Raw genomic sequence first — 24,926 nt, 5'->3', positions numbered from 1 at the left:
TGCGCAAGAGCAAATTCGAAGTTCTAAACGGTCCCTATTCAAATGTACGAACTAATAATTACCGTTCTGGAATAGTTCCGAATCGGTTCGGAGAAAACCAAAACACTTTGTGAACGATACTAGAACGGTTCTTTACTGAACCAAAACACATTTTGATAACTGCGCATGATCGAACTGTACAGAATTGTGTCCAAAACAAACCTAATATGTGTTCCTTCAGCCGGCCATTTTGATTTAATTTTGACTCTTAGCAGTTGTTAAGTTAGGTTACTTAACCTAACCTAACTACTTAGTAGTAGCAGTAGTTATGCAAGGATCCCGTAAATGTCCCGTTAATTTTTAGGAAATGAATAGTTTTTTGAAAACATGTCATCCTGCCATAGAAACAATCTTATGAAAGTCTCTGGAAGGTAGAAATTCGGTAACAGAGAAATTTTCTAATTGAAAAATATACAAATGGATAAAAATGAGGGCTGTCAGCATCCAAGAGGTTTTTCAGAAGTTTCCTCCGTTTTTTATGAACCTGTAATATCTAAGTGATTTCTCAATTTGATAGAAATAAACGCCATTTGGATCAATACACTGTTGCCAACGTAACACAAGTCGATTAATTCCGTCAGCAAAAAAATGTGCTCGGGACTCGATGAAGTCGACGAAGGCCGTTTTTGCCTGGTCATGATTGGCGAAGTTTCTACCGGTGAGAAAGTTATCGAAGTGCTTGAAAATATGGTAGTCGATTGGCGAGAGGTCTGGGGAGTATGGTGGATGAGACAACTTCGACGCTCAATTCGTTTAATTTTCGGACGATGATTTGTGAAACGTTTGGACGGACGTTGTCGTGGAACAGGATTCTCACAATAGATCTCGGCGGTGATGGTTTGGTCCGGTTGCAGAAAATTATAGAGAATCGCTGACCAACATACAGCAGTGTCCGACCGAAAGCGAATTTCGGCAACGGTCTCAGTTTCGGCCGAAACCGAAACTTCCTTACAAGGTTTATGTTTTGAGGGAAAAATAAAGAAAACGGTATTATAATCAGTCAGTATTTATTTTGTTATTTTCAAATCACAACTTTATGTAGTCTTCGACATTTTTACTTATTGATAATCAACATAACAACCTGCTATTTAAGGAAAATAATAATTGCACCTTGAAAATACTTGAAATAGATGAGGTGTTTATTTTAGTAGGTGTAGATTCTTCTTTTGAATATTATTAATGGTTTTTCAAAAATATTAAACATAAAATTATTTATTTAAGTTGTTACCTAATACAATAGGTACTTAATATTTATGTAAGTCACGACATGATTAGGCACGTGGACGCGGCAAAATGTTTTCGTCGCTTGTATGAAATTTAACACACCGAACATGACCGATCACAGCACGAGAACTTCCGAATGCAGTTTCGATTTCGGCAGGTTTGCTACCGAAACCCGTTTTTTGCCGAAACCGAACTTTCGGTCGGACACTACCATACAGAAACCATGCTGTTTTTTGGTTGGTTGTCGCCTTTGGGCAGTGACGGATCGTGCATTGGAGACCAAGGGAGGCTAAAGTCATAAAGACTATATACACAAAGAAAAGCCCGCCGGAGGCGCGAACATTTTTATGTTGTTGAACGCTTTGCTCAATACTAAAGTTAGGGCATGGGCATGACAATGCGTAAAAAGTGTATGAGGAGCTATGGACTTTATTTTAGTTTGTAAACCATTTAAATGGCCGGCCATGACCGCAGCCCCATCATAGGTTTGCGCAATTAACTTTTGCCTAAAATTATAGGTGTCACACGTACGAATTAAAAAATTAAACAAATCGTCAGCTATGCGCCCAGATGAAACATCATGAAAACCCATGAAACGTTCTACTGTAGCATGACACCGTTTGCCCTATTCTACGAGACGCCTATGACTCTCCCCGATTGCCAACAGGAAGCTTGGAACAAGTATTTTTGACAGCGAGTATGATTGCTGTCTCTGTTCTGGCGAGTGCCGCCATTATTAGTAGACAGTAACCCCATAACTAGTGTAGAGGATAGCGAGTCTTGTTATATACTAACTTTGATTCAATAAATTGTGTATTTTCGGTAACCTAGTGTTTTACCCACGCAATAATAATTACCACATTACCATCTTTGACATATCTAAAAACGATCGAATTTGACGTATGCATTGAAAGAGTTAAAAAACTGTCTCCGCTACGAAAGTTCTTACAGTTACGATAAATGAGCCCTAGCATCCGTTTGGCTGAGCATGTTATTGTGTCATACTGAATCTCAGTTTAGGCTCAAATTTGACACCAAGATCCCTTTGATGAGTGCTTATTTGAAGAGGTGTGTTGTTTGTGCAGTAATCATGAGACATAACATTATGTTTAAGAGTGTATTTTGAGTATTTACATTGTATGTTCGTTTTATATTATGGGTGTGCAATAAAAGGGGATTTTTACATATTCCAATTGGGGCGTCAGTCGCGGTGAAAAAAGGTGCGTTTATAAAATAAAGTTACCTTTTCATCACTGTTTCTCCGTACCGGTATACAGGGTGTAACTAAATAAGTGTAAAACATTTAAGGAGGTGATTCCTCATGGAAAAAAAACTAGGATCTTTCATATAATGAAACTTCATTGGAGCATCCCTTGTTGAGATACATATCCTTAAAGGGGTACATAAAATTTGTATAAAATTTTTTTTACGATCACTGAAAAAGTTACAATATTGAAATTAACCTGACGTTTTGTACTACCAAAAAGACACTTAGCCAGTAATTTATTTGGTTTACCCCATGGTTGTAAGGGGTGGAAAAAGTAACCCCTACAATTTATTTCCATTTAAAAATGTATTTCCAATAGCGTGTTTCATTCTAAACAAAAAATGTCTTTTGGGTTTTTTGCCCAAAATAAACCAGTTCGCAGCAAAACATTATTTTACGAACAACTACAGAGATACATCATCATAAATGCGAAAATACTAAACTATAGTAGGTCGCTATTAGCGATAGTGACAATAAAATTGGTATGACGCTGTCAGTTTGTGAATTTTCGAAATTGAATTAATACTAATTGTGTGTTGTTGTTCTGTTATTAATTTTTTACCTTAATAATTCACTTGTTATTAAAATGGCATACACAAATGAGGCAATGGCTGATATGCATTACGTTTACGGTATCTCGCAGGGGAATGGGTTAGAAGCTTCTAGAAGATATGCTATTGTCGAAACTAACCATCAAGAACAGTTTTCTCTTAACGTCTGGCTCGGAGTTATTGGGGATGATTTAATTGGGCCTCATTTTCTACCTCCTCGATTTAGTCAAGTAGCACGTCAGCATTTAACTGAAACATATGCAATTCAGTGGATGATCGAGGAGGACCACAGAACTGGCCCGCTCGATCCCCGATCTCAATCCTCTCGATTTCTCTATTTGGGGCCATTTACAGCATTTGGTTTATGGTACTCCTGTTCGCGATGTAGAGGACTTAAGAAACCACATCATCGATGCGGGCAGGGTAATCAGAGAGACTCCAGGAATATTTGAGCGAATACGTGCCTCAATGCGCCGATGTCTAGACGCATGCGTAATTATGATGCACTGTTTGGAACCTTTGGTGTAGTAATGAATATTACTGGAGTTTTTTCCCAACACCAAATCGTTATTTTTAACACCTCGACACGTGTTTCGATCACCAAGTGATCATCTTCAAAGAGGAAGATTAAAACTTTTAATCTTCCTTCAGTAATATGCATGCGTAATGTCTGAAGGTAGACATATTGAACATTTACTATGATTTCTACATGTTGTGTGTTTTGTTATTAATAAATTAGTTTCGTTTATTACCCTTTAATCGTTTAAGGCAGGTACTAACTACAAAATAACAATAAATCCAGTTCACATTTATAACGATGTTTCTGTGTAGTTGTTCGTAAAATAATTTTTTGCTGCGAACTGGTTTATTTTGGGCAAAAAACTCAAGAGACATTTTTTGTTTAGAATGAAACAGGCTATTGGAAATACATTTTTAAATGGTACAAATGGTACAAATAATAAGACAAAAAATTACATTGGAAATACATTTTAGGGGTTGCGTTTTCCACCCCTTACAACCATGGGGTAAACCGAATAAATCACCGGCTAAGTGTCTTTTTGGTAGAACAAAACGTCAGGTTAATTTCAATATTGTAACTTTTTCAGTGCTTGTGAAAAAATTATACAAATTTTATGTACCCCCTTTAAGGGGCTGTATCTTAACAAGGGATGCTTCAATGAAGTTTCTTCATATGAAAGATCCTATCTTTTTTTCGATGAGGAATCACCTCCTTAAATGTTTTACACTTATTCAGTTACACCCTGTATTTTTGGAGACTGAAATTTTGTATGTAGGTTCGTTTTATATTATAGGTGTGCAATAAGAAAGGATTTTCAAATATTCCAATTGGAGCGCCAGCCGCATAGGGAATCCATTGAACAAAATTATCTTTTCATCACTTTTTACCATACCCTTAAATTTTCGGTGTGTGAATTTATATTTAGTATCAGCATTGCAATATGAAATAATTGAATTATACGAAATTCAAGACACAACTGAAACAATGTATTTTGAAACAGATTGACAATTTTGTAGTTTTACATATTTTTGTTTGTTGTATTATTCTCAGTATATTCTTTTGTTTAAATATGTATATTACATTGTCTCTACTATAAATATGATTTTTTTGGGATTAATACATTTATTATTATTTTGAAAAAATAGAGTATGCAATGAAATTTTTTCATTTTGTTTTGTTTTCAATTTTCCAGTTAATTTGTTATTCATCTACCTGAGATTGTTGGAAGAAAAAGAAGTAAATTTTCAGATTGAGAGTTTAATAAATGGATATTAGCAAAATGAATATTATTGGACAACACAATCACATATTGTATTTCATCATAACATTTCACTCAAATTTATCTTCGTCAACTTCTTGATCCACAGTATCTTGTCGAAACAATTCAACATCAGCTTGGCTATCGGCATGTATGAATTTCGCTCTTCCATCAGGCTAGAACAAAAATAATATTGAATATATGAAGGACATGAATTTTATCAATTCATGAATACTGTTGTAGATCATGTCCGAAAGAAAGTAACGCCGGCCGCCACTGGTAACCATAAACCAAACGTGACGTAGCTAAGAGCGCGGGAATGCCCAATGTTCCCTGCCGCTCGAGAAGCAGCGAGAGCAATGCTACCGATGTCGATGGAACTTCGACGAAAATTCTACGATGTTCGATTACGATATTTAAGCGCTGGCGGCGGGCATATCGAGGCAGTCTCAAGTACACAGCCAAGTGGACGTTACAGTGCGGTACGCGAAGTGATCTAGTAAGGCGATAGACATTCAAATTATAGTTGAAGTTTTAGTTAAAGTATTTGTGTATTTAAAGTGAAATAAAGTTAAGTTTGATTATTATTCAGTGTAGTCAATTATTGGTGAACCCACGGAGGAAAAACGTAACAATACACTGACCCGTTACTTCATGAATATTAATAACAGTAAGTAGATTTTGAAAAAACAATCACAATACGATATTACTTCTAGGAAAACAGGTAATTCATAAATACCGAGGTCTGTTCAAAAAATAAGGTGAATTTTAATTTTTCTCATTAAATATTCATTCATTCATCAATTTCTATTTTGTCCCCTTAAGTAGCCGTCCCCTTCAGAACTCTCTTAACGATTCGGTTTGTATCTCTCAATCGTCGCAAAACGCCGTCCTTTCATGGGCCTCTTCAATCTTGGAAACAGGAAAAAGTCTCTGGGGACCAAATCTGGTGAATATGGTGGCTGAGGTATGATGTTTTCGGTCAAACAATTACGAACAAGCAATGATGAGTGATCAGGTGCATTATCGTTAGGCAGAAGCCTTGAATTGTTTTTCCACAATACCGGACGTTTTCTTCGTGTTGTTTCTCGCAAGCGGCGCATAATTTCAAGATAATACTCCTTATTGACTGTACCACCTTGTGATGCGAACTTCTGATGCACTACGCCACGGTAGTCGAAGAAAACAATGAGCAAAATATACGGCTCTGCCGAACTCCAAAAACCTGATTCGGTCCCCAGCGGGGCAGGCACAAAGTATGTGCTCTGCTGTTTCATCATTTTCCAAACAGAGACGACACACACTGTCTTCCGACAGTCCAAGTATCTGCATATGATGATTCAAATGACAGTGACCTGTAAGAAGGTCTGTTAGACATCGTAGTTCATCCCTACTGTAGTCCAACAACTGTTTGGTATCGAGCTTCGAAGGGAGAATAAACACCTTAGAGTGTGCCAATCCTGAAAGATTCTGCCAGAAGTCCATAAATCTTCTTACCATCCAGATGTTCAATGTTTGTTTGGCAAAGCCTAAAACGATGCCAATGATAGGTTCTGGTCCGTAAAGTTTCTTGCAGAATCCCCCTTTGCAAGAGAGTCAACAGCCTCATTACCTTCCAGATCAGTATGGCCAGGAATCCAGACCAGAGACAATCTGTTAAGTCTTTCTATCGGGGAGAGTCGTTTTTGGCAATTTGCTACCAATTTATGACCGGGGCACACCTGTCATACACCCTTCAGATCCGACTCCCATCATGCAGTCGGACGAGTGTCTGAGAGGGAAATGGTACTTTAGTCCGAATAGAGTAGTTCACATCGTTCCGATACGTGGCCAACCCCGCTCCCACCCGACTCCGATCCTGTATTTGATCATGATCCGATAGTACATCCTATTTGTTCTCCAGCTGCGGGACGCGTATCGCTTAGAGTTTGTATGATATTTGAGTTTTTTTATTTCTTCAAATCAAATTTACAAAAACCCATTAAAACCGGAGGAGCTTATTGAACAAGTCAGAAAATATCCAGATTTGTATGACCAGACTGAAGACCTGTACCGCTGTTCTCTATGAGAGCTCTCCGATTTTCTTCAGCTTCTTCTTCCAAACAGAGTGCACCGATCCGCTTTTGGGGCAAAATCAAACCGGAGTCGGATCGGAGAGGTGTATGAAGAAGTGTGTCCCGGCCTTCACACACACAATTCAATAGCGTAAATTTCCGCTTGAAATACAGTCGCATACGTTCCTAGGCAGGGTGGGGTGATATCTTTGTCCTGGGTCTGCGACTGAAAACACCTGCACCAGAACTGGTAGGTAGGAGTTTTTGATCCATCTGTGAACCAACAACTATCTGCTCTTAATATTTCCTTCTCCTGGAGGATCCAGTCTTCTCTACTCGGGAAAGGTACTTTATAAGGCAGTTCGTAGTTGACAGTTGAGTGCATAAAGTCAGATGTCATTTCCAGTGTCAACCAGCAGTCTGTTGCACTCTGCATTGAATTGATTTGTGCAATTGGAAATGTGCATAAGTCTATATGCAGTCCATCTAGCCTCTCTCTGCAAAAAAATGTGGAGAGGAGGTAGATCTAGAAGGATCGCCATGGCCGCTCACGGTGTGGTACTGATGGTACCACTGATGGCCAGACAAGCCTGTCTCTGTAAGCCAGAGAGCTTCGCCTGGGCCATTTTCTGTAAAGCCTTTGGCCACCAGGCAATTGCACCATAAGTAATCATTGGTCTGACAATCATCACATAAATCCAATGGATTAAACCCCAAGTTTTACCACAATTCCTCCTTCGACATGTCCCAAAAGAGTGTAACACCCGTAAACATTTTTCGACTCAGAGTATAAGTACTGTATGCCACGGTTAACATTTCAAGTGTTTTTAAGCACTCAATTTCATTTTTTACACAAAATCCTTTCATCAATTTTTTCGACAGCACAAAATCGCCGAACAAGCAAAACACTTCTAACTTTTATGGCTCTCACCAACAAAGTAAACATGCTAAACAGCTGAAACTGTGAACATATGTTCCAGACGGGTATACCAACATGAAAAAATCGCTAATTAAATGTACAAAGCCCGCGAAATTTGAACATATATAGATATATATATATATATATATATATATATATATATATATATATATATATATATATATATATATATAAATCAAGAATGAAATAATTCGTGGACACAACACTCAAAAAATAGGGGCAAACCGCGGACACGTGTTTCTGGCTATTGGCCTCATCAGCGCGGTGCAGCCAAGTGTAAAGATGGGCAACACTTGTTTGCCAAAAGCAAACAATAGCCAGAAACACGTGTCCGCGGTTTGCCCCTATTTTTTGAGTGTTGTGTCCACGAATTATTTCATTCTTGATTTGTATCATACACACTCGATAAAATCTCTATCTGTATTTATATCCTGGACCCGGATGTCACGCAGGTAGCTATAGCTGCCTACGTGGTCATGTTAGATGTAGCCTAGGAATTCTAGGTCTTTTAACTGGAACCACAAATGTGCGGTTGGCTTCTGTTGTTGACTCCGTGCGTATGTGTTGTTTCCTGCTTTTGGCAAACAAGTGTTGCCCATCTTTACACTTGGCTGCACCGCGCTGATGAGGCCAATAGCCAGAAACACGTGTCCGCGGTTTGCCCCTATTTTTTGAGTGTTGTGTCCACGAATTATTTCATTCTTGATTTGTATCATACACACTCGATAAAATCTCTATCTGTATATATATATATATATATATATATATATATATATATTGACAAAAGAGTAAAAAGTCAAAAAGGTTTTTTCCATAAATGAATTACCAAATTTGAAACATCCCAGGTGAAATGCGTAACCGTGTGAAAATATTTTTTTTGTTATTTCCTGGCGATAAAATAGATTATTGTTATTACGTCTCTGACAACTGCCTCTGCCGTCATCAAATCGTATGGAATCTACTGTCCCTGAAAAACTTGATGCAGCCTTTGCCTTCATCAAATTGTATGGAATCTACTGTCCCTGAAAAACTTGATGCAGCCTCTGCCTTCATCAAATTGTATAGAATCTACTGTCCCTGAAAAACTTGATGCAGCCTTTGCCTTCATCAAATTGTATGGAATCTACTGTCCCTGAAAAACTTGATGCAGCCTTTGCCTTCATCAAATTGTATGGAATCTACTGTCCCTGAAAAACTTGATGCAGCCACTGCCTTCATCAAATTGTATAGAATCTACTGTCCCTGAAAAACTTGATGCAGCCTTTGCCTTCATCAAATTGTATGGAATCTACTGTCCCTGAAAAACTTGATGCAGCCTTTGCCTTCATCAAATTGTATGGAATCTACAGGCCCTGAAAAACTTGATGCAGCCTTTGCCTTCATCAAATTGTATGGAACCTACTGGCCCTGAAAAACTTGATGCAGCCTCTGCCTTCATCAAATTGTATGGAATCTACTGTCCCTGAAAAACTTGATGCAGCCTTTGCCTTCATCAAATTGTATGGAATCTACTGTCCCTGAAAAACTTGATGCAGCCTTTGCCTTCATCAAATTGTATGGAATCTACTGTCCCTGAAAAACTTGATGCAGCCACTGCCTTCATCAAATTGTATAGAATCTACTGTCCCTGAAAAACTTGATGCAGCCTTTGCCTTCATCAAATTGTATGGAATCTACTGTCCCTGAAAAACTTGATGCAGCCTTTGCCTTCATCAAATTGTATGGAATCTATTGTCCCTGAAAAACTTGATGCAGCCTTTGCCTTCATCAAATTGTATGGAATCTACAGGCCCTGAAAAACTTGATGCAGCCTCTGCCTTCATCAAATTGTATGGAATCTACTGTCCCTGAAAAACTTGATGCAGCCTTTGCCTTCATCAAATTGTATGGAATCTACAGGCCCTGAAAAACTTGATGCAGCCTCTGCCTTCATCAAATTGTATAGAATCTACTGTCCCTGAAAAACTTGATGCAGCCTTTGCCTTCATCAAATTGTATGGAATCTACTGTCCCTGAAAAACTTGATGCAGCCTTTGCCTTCATCAAATTGTATGGAATCTACTGTCCCTGAAAAACTTGATGCAGCCACTGCCTTCATCAAATTGTATAGAATCTACTGTCCCTGAAAAACTTGATGCAGCCTTTGCCTTCATCAAATTGTATGGAATCTACTGTCCCTGAAAAACTTGATGCAGCCTTTGCCTTCATCAAATTGTATGGAATCTACAGGCCCTGAAAAACTTGATGCAGCCTTTGCCTTCATCAAATTGTATGGAACCTACTGGCCCTGAAAAACTTGATGCAGCCTCTGCCTTCATCAAATTGTATGGAATCTATTGTCCCTGAAAAACTTGATGCAGCCTTTGCCTTCATCAAATTGTATGGAATCTACAGGCCCTGAAAAACTTGATGCAGCCTCTGCCTTCATCAAATTGTATGGAATCTACTGTCCCTGAAAAACTTGATGCAGCCTTTGCCTTCATCAAATTGTATGGAATCTACAGGCCCTGAAAAACTTGATGCAGCCTCTGCCTTCATCAAATTGTATGGAATCTACTGTCCCTGAAAAACTTGATGCAGCCTTTGCCTTCATCAAATTGTATGGAACCTACTGGCCCTGAAAAACTTGATGCAGCCTCTGCCTTCATCAAATTGTATGGAATCTATTGTCCCTGAAAAACTTGATGCAGCCTTTGCCTTCATCAAATTGTATGGAATCTACAGGCCCTGAAAAACTTGATGCAGCCTCTGCCTTCATCAAATTGTATGGAATCTACTGTCCCTGAAAAACTTGATGCAGCCTTTGCCTTCATCAAATTGTATGGAATCTACAGGCCCTGAAAAACTTGATGCAGCCTCTGCCTTCATCAAATTGTATGGAATCTACTGTCCCTGAAAAACTTGATGCAGCCTTTGCCTTCATCAAATTGTATGGAATCTACAGGCCCTGAAAAACTTGATGCAGCCTCTGCCTTCATCAAATTGTATGGAATCTACTGTCCCTGAAAAACTTGATGCAGCCTTTGCCTTCATCAAATTGTATGGAATCTACAGGCCCTGAAAAACTTGATGCAGCCTTTGCCTTCATCAAATTGTATGGAATCTACAGGCCCTGAAAAACTTGATGCAGCCTTTGCCTTCATCAAATTGTATGGAATCTACTGTTCAAATGGAATCTAAATGAAATGCAATATCGTTTATATTTCATGGCGTCACATACTGAGATCAACAGCTTAATAGTAAAGAATGTCGGATAGCAAACCTGAAAACACCATTATGTAGCAGGGAAAAAGTGGCAACGTGGAAGTGGCAATTTATTTTCGAATCCTTCGAAAAATGAAGCCAGAAAAAAATTAAAACCATTTTCCGAGATTTCTGTTTTTTTCGGATATCTCCGGATATACTCGGAATTTCAGAACTTTCTCAACATCATATAGTTCGTCAGGTTAATGCGCAACTTTGTTCCAATTTAACCATCTTCGTATCTCGGAGCTCCGTTTCCGAGCTCCCAATGGTGAGGATCGATAGTAATGAGTTGAAAAGAAGCAAAAAATCAAAATTTAAAAAAAAAACAGCATCAACGTTAGAGTATAAATTTCTCTATCGATCAGTATACAGGGTGTAACATAAGTACGTCAAAATATTCAAGTGACGTATTCCTGAGACACTTTTAAGAAAAAAAAGTCTATATGAACTCATGTCCGAAAATGCTTCGTTTCGAAGATACAGGGTGTTGAAATTGAATGTTTTTGTTCGCTTTTTGAAAATAACTCTTGCAAAAAATAAGTTATTTCCACTAAATTCGGTACCCGGTTTTTTTTGACGTGTGAAATTATAATTTAGAAGTTACATCTAGAGGGCGCTGCGTACGCAGTCAATATTTATTTCAAACTGCCCTAACTTTTTTTGACAGTAAACTTTTGGTACTTTTCATGAGAAACCCTAATTCCCACACCTTTTCCAAGTAAAAAAGGTACACCTCCTGCACAACGCTGGAGGTGATCGTTTTCGAGATTCGAAAAAGATTCGAAAGAGATTGGAAAATATTTGAATGGTGGTTATCGGGCCCATAAGCCCCATTTGAATCATGGAATCTAGATTTACTATAAATATGTAATGAGCACCTAATTAGCACTTTATTCTCATACCCTTACTTATCGAGGAACGTACTGTAAGAACTCAGTCCATCAGTCATAATGCCCCATAGGCATTATAGAATCTAGGTTTACTATTATTTATCTAGTGAGTACCTAATTAGCACTTTAATTTCTTGCCCTTATTTAATTAATAACGTATTATAAAAACTCAGTACATCAGTCATGGTGGTTTTCAGGTCCATGATCCTCATAGGCATTAAAGAATCTAGTTTTACTATGAATATCTAGTGAGCACTCAATTAGCACTTTATTTTGATTGTCTGTGTATTAGTTTACGGGTATCTCAAGACTTTATTGCATATTGTTGATGATGTCACTGAAATTCGTGATTTGTTTTGATTAATTTATATGGCTGGAATTATGAAAGGAAATAAATTGAACCTAGAAGATCTATGGAGAAAAGATGGACACGGAATTGAAATCTTTTATTTGACGATGTCTTTACAAAGATTTAGATTTTTATTGAGGAATATAAAATTTGACAATGTTGAGACTAGACTAGAGAGAAGAGCGTTGGATAAATTGGCACCAATTCGTAAGATATTTGACCTCTTTGTATCCCATTGTGTAAAAGGGTATCACCGTTCTGAGTTCGTAACTATAGATGAAATGCTTCCAGCTTTTCGCGGAAGATGTGCCTTTCGCCAATATATGCCAAAAAAACCAACAAAATATGGTATAAAATTATTTTCCTTGTGCGATGCAAAAATGTTTTACACAAGCAATCTGGAGGTTTACGTTGGTTCACAACTTGAGGGAATATATAAAGTATCCAATGCTTCAGAAGATGTAGTTACCAGGATGTGCAGTCACATATCAGGCAGTGGACGAAACGTAACTATGGACAACTGGTTTATGTCGATTCCTCTTGTTGACAAGTTACAAATAAATTTCAAATTAATTTCATATGGTACAATAAAGAAAAATAGAAGAGGCCTGCCATTGCAATTTACAAAACCAGTTCCTAGACCACCACACTCCAGTATGTTTGGATTCAGACCAAACTGTACTTTAGTCTCCTATTTACCCAAAAAGGATAAAAATATACTACTGGTTTCTAGTTATCATAAAGAAGATGAGATTGATGAAAATACAAATAATCTAAATAAACCAGTTATGATAACAGACTATAACAAGACCAAAGGAGGCGTAGATACCGCGGACAAACTCTGTGCTTCGTACAATTGTGCTAGAGGGACCAGGCGATGGCCGATGGTCGTTTTTTATTTGATGCTGAATATAGGGGGCATTAATTCCCAAGTAATTTTTTGTGCGAATAATCCGACCATCAACATTTTAAGAAGAAATTTTTTACGCGATTTAGCAAATGATCTGATCAAACCTCATTTAACTGCACGGGCATGTTTGACAGGTCTTCTACGGATACTGAAGCTTCGCCTACAAGAAATCACAGGCGTAGAATCAACTGCTGTTGAAGTCAATATTCCACCAGGTCGATGTGAGGAATGTGGATGGCGAAAAAAATAGAAAAACAAGATTTTTTTTGTTATCTTTGTAGGAAATATATATGTTTGGAACATGCTACACCACTATGTTCAGGGTGCAAACAACCCCCGATGGAGGTTGAATAATTGTATGTTTTAGTGCTACACGTGTCAAATGTGACTTAGAATATTCGTTTCTTTTTATATTTTCTTAGATTTTTTTTTTTATTTTCTTTCATTTATGTATTTCAATAAAATGTTATATTTTTCAGATCCTTTTTTCAGTTGTCCTTTAACACACGAGAAAAAAATCAACTCAAAACTCATTAAACATCATTTAATTAAGTTATTTATGCCTCATTGAACATTCAAATGAAAAAAACTGTTGAAAAAAAAAAAATTACGGACCCCGGTCTCAGAGACACTGCGCGACTAAACTTGTTACAAAAAATCGTGTGACTACTGAAAAGTTAATAACACTTCTACTCTTTGACGTTCAGTCAAATGGGACATTGCTAGAACTTTTAGCCTATTGTCTGAAAGTGATACTGAACAAGAAACACAAACAACAACTGCAAAACTGTTTCTCTTCAGCAAGTTCACAGAAAACATACAATTTTTTACTCAACTGCCACGGCTGACAAACAACGGTTTGTAAAAACAAATAAAAAAATAATTGAAGGTGCATGCGGACGGATTCAATGGAATACCTTGTACAGAAAATTGAATACCCTTCAAAATGAGGTATCACTTGACCCCCTTTTGCATTTAAAAAAATGGGGGGTGGCTGTCACGTTGAGGGAGGTGAGAGGGGGATTTTTTTATGTCACAGAGTGTCTTTTTGAATACATAATTCGATGTTTTGGGAAAGAAAGTTTTTGGCTTTCTACTACTCCATCTGATACAAAAAAATGGATGAGTAGTAGAAAGCCAAAAACTTTCTTTCCCAAAAAATTAATCACTCCTAAAAATATAACCCTTTCAAATCATAATTCGATGTGTTTCAGGGTTTTTCTTGAAAATAACGTAGAAAATGAATTTATCCGTTACATATGGTGCTCACTGTATAAAGCAAAAAATTAGATAGAATTAAGTCGGTATGAACACGCCTGATAAAGGTGGATGTAACAGCTCACCTTAGGATGCATCAAAATAAATGGCAGTTCAGCAGCTAATTCTCCTCCTAGTGCACCTAGATACAGTTTTACTTTGACTGCATAAGAAACTATTATTCCAAAAGCATCACGTTCTTCAGGCGATGCCAATCTAAAAAAAATAATAATTAGAATTATTAACCATCCCATAATGATATGATAAAGTGTTTACAAAGTGGTTGAAGCCAGATTGGTTTCCTGTTTTTTGAGATGGCCGTCCAATGCGATTCCTCTCCGTTCTTTGTTGGATGATAATAATGGCAGCAGGTAAACAACTTTTTGGAGGCTTGATCCAGGTTGGATGGGACATCCCTCTCTGAAATGTGAAGCAATGAGGTAATGGAATAACCCAGGAAAATTTATAACTCATACGAATCGAGAAAAACTTCACTACAGTTTTTATCAAGTGTCTTATTTTCTACAAACATTTAACTGCAGACAATGTTCTTGAGAAATATTGAAGTGGAATTATATTAATATCAATCTGGTAAGAACATTTCTGGTGTTCATTTTTATACCATTAGAATCAAGAGAAAAAGACTAACGCAAAAATGTATCATGAGCAGCTTTTGAATTGAGTAACACCTAGAAAGTCAACCACTCTCTGCTGCTTCAGGTTGTTAAAGTCCAAGTGAGCAAACTTTATGTTCGAAATAAGCAATATAACACATGGATCAATAAGTCCCGAGACTAACAATGAAAACAACATTTTTTTTACAAATTTTTTTTTTATTCATCAACATAATCTCCTTTTAGGGTGATACAATGGTTCCAACGCTTTTCCAATTTTTCAATACCATGTTTATAAAAAAATGTATCTTTCGCTTCAAAATAAGTTTCAGTTTCAGCGATGACCTCCTCATTTGAGCCAAATCTTTTTCCCTGGAGCATTTTTTTAAGATCAACAAAGAGCCAGTAGTCACTGGGGGCTAAATCTGGTGAGTATGGGGGGTGGGGAAGCAGATCAAAGCCCAATTCGTTTAATTTTGCCATTGTTTTCATCGACCTGTGGCAAGGTGCATTGTCTTGGTGAAAAAGGATTTTTTTTCTCTGCATGTGCGGTCGTTTTTTTGCGATTTCCTCCTTCAAACGTACCAGTAAGTCAATATAATAATCACTGTTGATCGATTTACCTTTTTCGAGGTAGTCAATGAAAATCACGCCATGCGCATCCCAAAAAACTGACGCCATCACTTTGCCAGCTGACTGCTGCGTTTTCGAACGTTTCGGACGGCTTTCGCCAGCTGTGCGCCACTCAGATGACTGCCGCTTTGACTCTGGAGTGTAGTGATGTATCCATGTTTCGTCCATGGTCACGTAACGACGCAAGAAATCTTTTTTTTTGCGAGTAAATAGCGATAAACAGCTTTCTGAATCATCGACTCGTTGCTGTTTTTGTTCCATCGAAAGCAATCACGGCACCCACTTAGAAAAAACCTTTTTCATGCTCGATTTTTCATGAAGGATAGTAAATACACTTCCATATGATATCTGTGTCATCTCAGCAATCTCACGGAGCTTCACTTTACGATCTTTCATTACAATTTTTGTCACTTCACTCACATTTTCCGGTGTAACAGCTTCCACAGGTCTACCCGAGCGTTCTGCGTCATTTGTGTCGGTACGACCACGTTTAAACTCGGCAAACCACCGACAAATCGTTGCTTTTGATGGACAACACTTTTCATTTTTCAATCCATTCTTTCGCTTGCACGGTGTTTTTACCCATTAAAAAACAATGTTTTATCAGAACACGAAACTCGGTTTTTTCCATTTTTTAAACAAACTACAAAACGACTTTACTCTAACCTCGATAACTCAGCTGTTTCTGGTCCGATCGACTTAAAATTTCGACACGTTTCAAGCAAAGGTTAGTACTCTAGAAAGACGTGGTTACTGGTTTACTAAGAGCGCCATCTCTGGGTTAGTCTCGGGACTTATTGATCCATGTAGTAGATTGGAGCAAAAATATATCATTAGCTGCTTCTGAATTGGGTTGCACCTCAGAGCAACTATGTGCTGCTTTGAAATGTGAAGCAAAAGTTACGCTCCAAATAAGCAAAATATTTTAAAGCAAAAAGATATCAGCATATTAGGTAGCACCTAGAGAATAAGCAAAGCAAAAAGAGCAAAAAGGTATTTTTAGCTGCTTTTGAATTGGGTAGCATCTCTTGAGTCAACCAAACTGTGTCCTGCTTTGGGACTTTAAGCTCAAAATATGCAAAATAGATTGAAGCAAATAGATATCATTAACTGCTTCTGAATTGGGAACCTTCTGTGTCAACCATAATCTGTGCTGCTTTGGAATGTTAACCCTCAAATAAGCAAAAAGTATGCTTCAAATAAGCAAACTATAATAAACCAAACAGATATCAATAAATACTTTTGAATTGCGTTGCACCTAGAGAGTCAACTAAATTCTGTGCTGCTTTCAGACGTTAAGCAAAAGTTGAGCTTCAAATAAGAACATAAGTTAAAGCAAAACGGTATCATGAGCAGTTTTTGAATTGGGTAGCACCTAGAAAGTCAATCAAACTCTGTGATACTTGAGGACGTTAATCTTCGAATAAGTAAAAGTTATGCTCCAAATAAGGAAAATATATTAAAGCAAAAAGATATCATTGAATGATTTTGAACTGGGTAGCACCTAGAAAGTCAGTCAAACTCTGTGCTGTTTGAGGACGTTAACCTTCAAATAAGCAAAATGTATGCTCCAAATAAGCAAAATATATTAAAGCAAAAGGATATCATTCGCTGCTTTTGAATTGGGCAGCACCTAGAGAATAATAAAAAAAGAGCAAAAAGGTAACTTCAGCTGCTTTTGAATTGGATAGCACCTATAGAGTCAACCAAACTATGTGCTGCATTGAAACTTTAAGTCAAAGTTATGCTTCAAATAAGCGAAGTATATTAAAGCAAAAAGATATCAACTGTTTCTGAAGTGAGTAGCACCTAGAAAGTCAATCAAACTCTGTGCTGCTTGAGGACGTTAACCTTTCGAATATGTAAAAGTTATGCTCCAAATAAGCAAAATATAGTAAAGCAAAAGGATATCATTAGCTGCTTTTGAATTGGGCAGCACCTAGAGAATAATAAAAAAAAGAGCAAAAAAGTAACTTCAGCTGATTTTGAATTGGATAGCACCTATAGAGTCAACCAAACTATGTGCTGCTTTGAAACTTTAAGTGAAAGTTATGCTCCAAATAAGCAAAATATATTAAAGCAAAAAGATATCATCATCTGTTTCTGAAGTGAGTAGCACCTAGAAAGTCAATCAAACTCTGTGCTGCTTGAGGACGTTAACCTTCGAGTATGTAAAAGTTATGCTCCAAATAAGCAAAATATAGTAAAGCAAAAGGATATCATTAGCTGCTTTTGGATTGGGCAGCACCTAGAGAATAATAAAAAAAAAGCAAAAAGGTAACTTCAGCTGCTTTTGAATTGGATATCACCTATAGAGTCAACCAAACTATGTGCTGCTTTGAAACTTTAAGTGAAAGTTATGCTCCAAATAAGCAAAATATATTAAAGCAAAAAGATATCATCATCTGTTTCTGAAGTGAGTAGCACCTAGAAAGTCAATCAAACTCTGCGCTGCTTGAGGACGGTAACCTTTCGAATATGTAAAAGTTATGCTCCAAATAAGCAAAATATAGTAAAGCAAAAGGATATCATTAGCTGCTTTTGAATTGGGCAGCACCTAGAGAATAATAAAAAAAGAGTAAAAAGGTAACTTCAGCTGCTTTTGAATTGGATAGCACCTATAGAGTCAACCAAACTATGTGCTGCTTTGAAACTTTAAGTGAAAGTTATGCTCCAAATAAGCAAAATATATTAAAGCAAAAAGATATCATCATCTGTTTCTGAAGTGAGTAGCACCTAGAAAGTCAATCAAACTCTGTGCTGCTTTAGGACGTTAACCTTCGAACATGTAAAAGTTATGCTCCAAATGAGCACAATATATTAAGGCAAAAAGGTATCATCAACTGCTTTTGAACCTAGAAAGTCAATCAAACTCTGTGCTGCTTGAGGACGTTAACCTTTCGAATATGTAAAAGTTATGCTCCAAATAAGCAAAATATAGTAAAGCAAAAGGATATCATTAGCTGCTTTTGAATTGGGCAGCACCTAGAGAATAATAAAAAAAAGAGCAAAAAAGTAACTTCAGCTGATTTTGAATTGGATAGCACCTATAGAGTCAACCAAACTATGTGCTGCTTTGAAACTTTAAGTGGAAGTTATGCTCCAAATAAGCAAAATATATTAAAGCAAAAAGATATCATCATCTGTTTCTGAAGTGAGTAGCACCTAGAAAGTCAATCAAACTCTGTGCTGCTTGAGGACGTTAACCTTCGAACATGTAAAAGTTATGCTCCAAATGAGCACAATATATTAAGGCAAAAAGGTATCATCAACTGCTTTTGAATCTAGAAAGTCAATCAAACTCTGTGCTGCTTGAGAACTTTAACCTCCGAATAAGCAAAAGTTATGCTCCAAATAAGCAAAATATATTAAAATGAAAAAATATCATTAGCTGCTTTTGAATTGGATAGCACCTATAGAGTCATCCAACTGCTTTGGAACTCTAAGCAAAAGTTATGCTCAAAATAAGCAAAATATATTAACTTTGGGTAGCTAGAAAGTCAACCAAACTCTGTACTGTTTGGGAACGTTAAGCTTTAAATAGGCGAAATTTCTGCTCTAAATAAGCAAAAAGATTAAAGCAAAAAGATATTAGCTGCTTTTGAATTGAGTAGCAGCTAGTGTCAACCAAACTCTGTACTTTTTGGGACAAATGAGCAAAAGTTATGCTGAAACTGCATGCAGTAACGTTAGTTACAAATAAAAGTGATAAAAACATAGAAAGTTTCAATTCTCTTTTCTTCATTATGATTTCATACCACGTAGTAAAGGCTACATCCATCAATTTATTAAAAACTGACTGATCGATAGTTATTAAACAGCACGACTCACAGTCGATGGTAGGTTAGACGTTTCTGGAAAACGCAAAGCATGATTTTTCTGAAAATTTCACCTCTCATATTTCCTTACCTGTTCTATCGATCTAAAATATTTTCAGCATTTAGAATTTGGATTTAGGTAGCAGTTGAATTATCAAGCTTATAGCAGTTCGGTTACTTTTATAAGTAATTTACAAAGAGTTATCGACGGTGTTTCGAATCATCTTCCAAAATGAATGCAAATATCGATTATTCAAACGAAGTTCTTATGAAATTATTCATTATACACATGAACAAAGTGATCAAATCATTGTCAGAACGTGTAAAAAATTCAACCAAATGTATCCTGAATTAACACCAATGAACGAGAGGAAGTTTGTAAGGTGACAAAATAATTTCCTTAACTATGGCTCAAAGTTTCCAGGGAACAACTGTACCAAAAATCAGTTATTTCTAGGTAAAAAGTAAGATTTTGTGGGCTAAAACATGTGAAAGTACAGACAATAACAGAATAGGATGATTCAAAATAAGAAAATTGTGAACAAAATATCACATTTTCACAATAAATGCTGAAAATGTTGTCCATTACATTCTAGACACTTTAAAATGTTTTTTTGTACGCGACTTGTGCTTGCTTTTTCAATTTCCTGGGGATCCAGATCTTCAATACTCCGCACTATTCGCCGTCGCAATTCTTTGGTAGGCACTGGAGTACTGTATACCCTTTCGCGTACAAAAAAACATTTTAAAGTGTTTAGAATGTAATGGACAGCATTTTCAGCATTTAATGTGAAAATTGTCTACAATTTTGTTATTTTGAATCATCCTATTCTGTTATTGTCTGTACTTTCACATGTTTTAGCCCACAAAATCTTACTTTTTTCCTAGAAATGACTGATTTTTGGTACAGTTGTTCCCTGGAAACTTTGAGCCATAGTTAAGGAAATTATTTTGTAACCTTACAAACTTCCTCTCGTTCATTGGTGTTAATTCAGGATACATTTGGTTGAATTTTTTACACGTTCTGACAATTATTTGATCACTTTGTTCATGTGTATAATAAATAATTTCATAAGAACTTCGTTTGAATAATCGATATTTGCATTCATTTTGGAAGATGATTCGAAACACCGTCGATAACTCTTTGTAAATTTCTTATTAAAGTAACCGAACTGCTATAAGCTTGATAATTCCACTGCTACCTAAATCCAAATTCTAAAAAAAAATTATGTTTCTAGAAGAAGCGACTTTATTGAGAAAACTTGACGATTTAGGTATAGGGACATGATATATCATCTTGAAGCATTTTTCACCATCTTTCAATTTACCGAGTAATATACAGGAGGTTTCATTTGAAAAAATGAACTTTTGACTACTTTTATGCACAATGGAAATAATAGTAATTTTAGCACGCCCTGTATGATATGGAGTCGATTTCTTGGTGTTATTTGAATACTTCGAGTTTGTCCAACCTATCATCAAAATATCAACTTTTCATTAATTGAGAGTACTGATGTACTTGATTTCAATTAAGGCTATGTTTTGGACCATATTTAGCACAATTTATTTTTTATCTCGATAATAGATAGAGATAGGTATAGGACATTATCAACAAAAAAGTATCAAAATACCAGAGCAATTCCAAAAATGTATTAATATACGGGGTGTTCCATTGAAAAAAATATAATTGCTAAGACTTTTTGATAGAAGTGGCAACGCCGCAATGCTGAAAATATTTTAGATCGATAGAACAGGTAAGGAAATGTGAGAGGTGAAATTTTCAGAAAAATCGTGCTTTGCGTTTTCCAGAAACGTCTAACCTACCATCGACCGTGAGTCACGCTGTATAATATCATTGTTTATAAATTACTCTTTCAAGCTCATTGTAAATCAATAACTAGGCCCTCTCGAGTTTAAATAAATGAAATGTAATTTTGTGACAATTGCCATTGCAAAAAATTTAAAAAATCGACAATTTTTTCATGTTATATTTTGCTCAGATTGTTTCAAATTGATTGTTAGGTTAGGTTAGGAATCACACGTTAAAAGGTAAGACCTCGTTAATCCTTGGCTAGAACACCTTTCGACTTATGAGGGTTGTCGTTCGTAGGGATGCGACAGCTGGTTAACGTAAAAACAAATTTTAAACAGATTTTCGATTGTTGAAAGTCATATGTTTGATACACGTGTAGGAAGTTCTTCATTACAATTTTATTATTGTGGAAGGTGAAAATACCCAAAGAAGGTCGATAAAAATTGATTTTCCCCCACAAAAAATTACTTTTGTTCAATATAGAAATAGGTATTGCGATTTTTACTCAATTCAACGTAAAACATTACTTACTGTGTTTCCATGCTGGCCACAGACGTCCGGTACTGTCCGTTTTGAAACAGTACCACATCTACTCCTTGCTGTACCATTGCCTTGATTTTTTTCACCACCTTATTGCTGTTATTTCTTACGCAAATGTTCACAACGATCTGCTCACCGTGATGATATAACTGAAATAATGGTTTAGAATGAATCGAAAAGGGAATATGTTTAGGAGAGATATTTTTTCAAATAAATAAATAAAACTAAACAAAATATCAAATTTCATGATAATGCACATGACACTCGACATAAAACTGAAATGACTGCAAAAAATGAAATTAATGAAAAAATTGCCCAAAGAAATTTTCAATGTATTATACTCAATCTGTATTCTAAAATATCAGATGTATTAAATAAAAGTAAATTATTATATATCTTCAAAAAAAAAACTAAAAATTGAATAACTGGAATTTCTAGAAAAATTTTTGATGATCTTCTGAATAATCAAAATTACACTACTTTTGAAATGTTCATACATATTATAGATTTTCTGTGGAAATTCTAGGTTTACAAATGTTTATGAATTGAAGAATGTTCCGACTTTTATTTTTGAGTTAACCTTATAAGTTCCTTCATAAGGTTCACATCTTAGTTTATTCATAATAAGATATAGGTATGTTCTAAAACATTATTGTATTTATTCACGAATAACAATATAAAATTTCGTTTACAAAATAGTACACGGTAACAAAGACGTCCATAAGATGTACGTAGCCTGTTCAAAAAATAAGGTGAATGTTCAAATTTCGCGGGCTACGAACATTCGATTAGCGATTTTTCATTTTTTATGTTGTTGCACTAGTTTCGAACAGTTTCTGCCAAAGAGTACCCAATTACCAGGAGGCGAAAAAGAGCATTTTTCGGGATATAAATTTTCAGTGCGCATGCGCGAAACAATTAGTATTTCTGTCTCAGAGTAACAAAAGACAATAGAGATGCATTTTCCATCCTTACATTGAAGGCAGCATAACTTTGTTTGTTTACGGGAAGTAAGTTGGACCATAAAACTGGCGGTTGCTTTAGTTGATAAAATCGGAGGGATAGTATATATTTATAAAATAAATCATTTCAGGTGAAAATGTATTCTGTTCAAATAGTTCCTACAGGAAATCTGATTTATTATTAATGATTATGGAAATGTGGCCAGTTTTTCTTCCACCTACTAGATTTTTATTTATGTATGGCTTTAGATAGATAGATAGATAGATACATTTATTTCAACAGATGTTTAGATGTAACATAGGGGAAGTACACTTGGAAAATGTAAAAATTGAAAATTTGGAGAAAAACAAATTTTTAGGGCTCTTCATTGATGAAAATCTAAAATTTGATTTCCATGTCGACTACTTATGTAAAAGACTAGCAGCAGGATGTCATGCAGTGAGAGTTGTTGCAAGAGAGTTGGACACTACTATCACAAGATCAGTTTATTTTGCACAAATTGAAACCTATTTATGTTATGGAATTTGTTTCTGGGGAAATTGTGCAAAATTTCGTTTCAATATGATATTCTCTCTACAAAAAAGAGCCATCAGATATTTATGCAAGGCTAAGTACAGGGATTCATGCCGCCCATTATTTGTGAAGCAAAAAATTCTGACCTTAGTATGTCTTTTTATTTTGGAAACAGTGTGTCTTATCCACAAAAAATATAAAAATCAATTTGGGAACACCGCAACTTATAGTACACGTCAGTCTTACTCCGTTTCCCTTCCCACACCTTCTCTAGCCCTTACACAAAATTCTATTATTTTCAATGGCAAGAAGTTATTTAACCACCTTCCCATTAATTTAAGGCGAATATATAATGGAAAGAAATTCAGAAAGAAAGTGAAAGAATACCTTGTTGGGAGGCCCTATTATATATAGTGTGGACGAATTCTACCAAGGCTCTATCGAATAATTGACATGTAGCTTTGTGTAAACAAGTTATTGAAACCAACACAAAATGGCTATCAATGTTCATTGTGTAGAATTATATATTTACGTTTACTTAATATTCATAAATTCATGTACTTATATTTGTAGCTGTTCAGCTGGACTTAATATTGTTCTGCTCCGGTGTTTAAGCATTATTTTATAGTTTATATTTGTTAATTGTCCCTTATACATGTTTTACTTTACTAGACTTTGCCAATAAGATGTTTATATCTTGGGTAATAAAGCATATTTTGATTTGATTTGATTTGAATCATTCACAGGAGTGGCAGAAAATTTTTGTCTGAGAAATACGTCAAAAGGAAAATTGTAAAGATATCAAATATGTGTACATATAAATCTAAAAATGAAGCATTCAAAATGAATTGCTTCAAGTTTCAAACACGATTACAAACATATTAAAATGTGCGTCATATTGCGCATGAATACAGAATACAGAAAGTAGAGATAATTTCTATAAATACATAGCACAATTTTGAATAAAATTTTGTTTCATAAATTTCCACAGGCCAGAAAATATTCATCAGTATTGTATGGCTCCAGATTACATAAGAATTTTCTTACAGATTTCAGAAATCTGTTAGCAACGACAATATCTTTTATGTTTTTCGGAAGATTATTATAAAATTTCATTCCAGCGTAGATAGTGCTACGTTCATATAGGGATTTTGCAGTAAACCACGCGCTTTATAATAAAGCGCGTGGTTTACTGGATTAAAATTAAATTATTTCATTTAAACTATTTTATAACAATGATAAATGTTAATTGCAAAAGTAATGAACTTTGCTTCATAAAATCAGATGAAGAAATTTGTGATTTATTCTCAGATTTGATAAACAAGCGGTACGGTTTGTGAGGTCGGATATAAAGAATTTTCGATTTCATTCAAATTTATGAAAAGGGATATTTTTTATGTTTTAATGATAATTTTTTAATCTAATTCTTATAAATAAAGTTTTTGAAACTAGGTTTATATTATTTCATTATTTGACATATCCCAACCAAAAAAAGGTTAAGAAAATGACAACCGTCATTTCTTATTG

At 35.8% G+C, this 24,926-nt stretch overlaps 1 protein-coding gene and 1 long non-coding RNA gene across 4 annotated transcripts in view; one reads left to right on the top strand and one right to left on the bottom strand.

The window, feature by feature from the left end:
• Positions 1-4,842: 4,842 nt before the first annotated feature.
• Arr1 (Arrestin 1) overlaps positions 4,843-24,926 on the bottom strand; it is a 61,470-nt gene continuing 41,386 nt past the window's right edge. For all 3 annotated transcript variants that reach the window (XM_074176680.1, XM_074176677.1, XM_074176679.1), the window contains exons 4-7: positions 21,915-22,072; positions 14,782-14,925; positions 14,592-14,721; positions 4,843-5,035 (exon numbers count right to left, since the gene is read on the bottom strand). In XM_074176680.1, coding sequence (XP_074032781.1) covers positions 4,931-5,035; positions 14,592-14,721; positions 14,782-14,925; positions 21,915-22,072 — 537 coding nt within the window. In that variant the 3' untranslated portion in view covers positions 4,843-4,930. The remainder of the gene's footprint in view (positions 5,036-14,591; positions 14,722-14,781; positions 14,926-21,914; positions 22,073-24,926) is intronic.
• LOC141482817 (uncharacterized) lies at positions 13,899-14,680 on the top strand. The gene is made up of 2 exons (XR_012465738.1): positions 13,899-14,259; positions 14,463-14,680. It is a non-coding gene; the product is annotated as an uncharacterized lncRNA (long non-coding RNA).

The sequence above is a fragment of the Leptinotarsa decemlineata genome, unplaced genomic scaffold (assembly GCF_025532065.1).
Source record: "Leptinotarsa decemlineata unplaced genomic scaffold, Ldec_3_MD MMD2_tig00001973_RagTag_RagTag, whole genome shotgun sequence".
Taxonomy (NCBI): Eukaryota; Metazoa; Arthropoda; class Insecta; order Coleoptera; family Chrysomelidae; genus Leptinotarsa; species Leptinotarsa decemlineata.
This window is presented reverse-complemented; position numbering and strand designations above follow the sequence as displayed.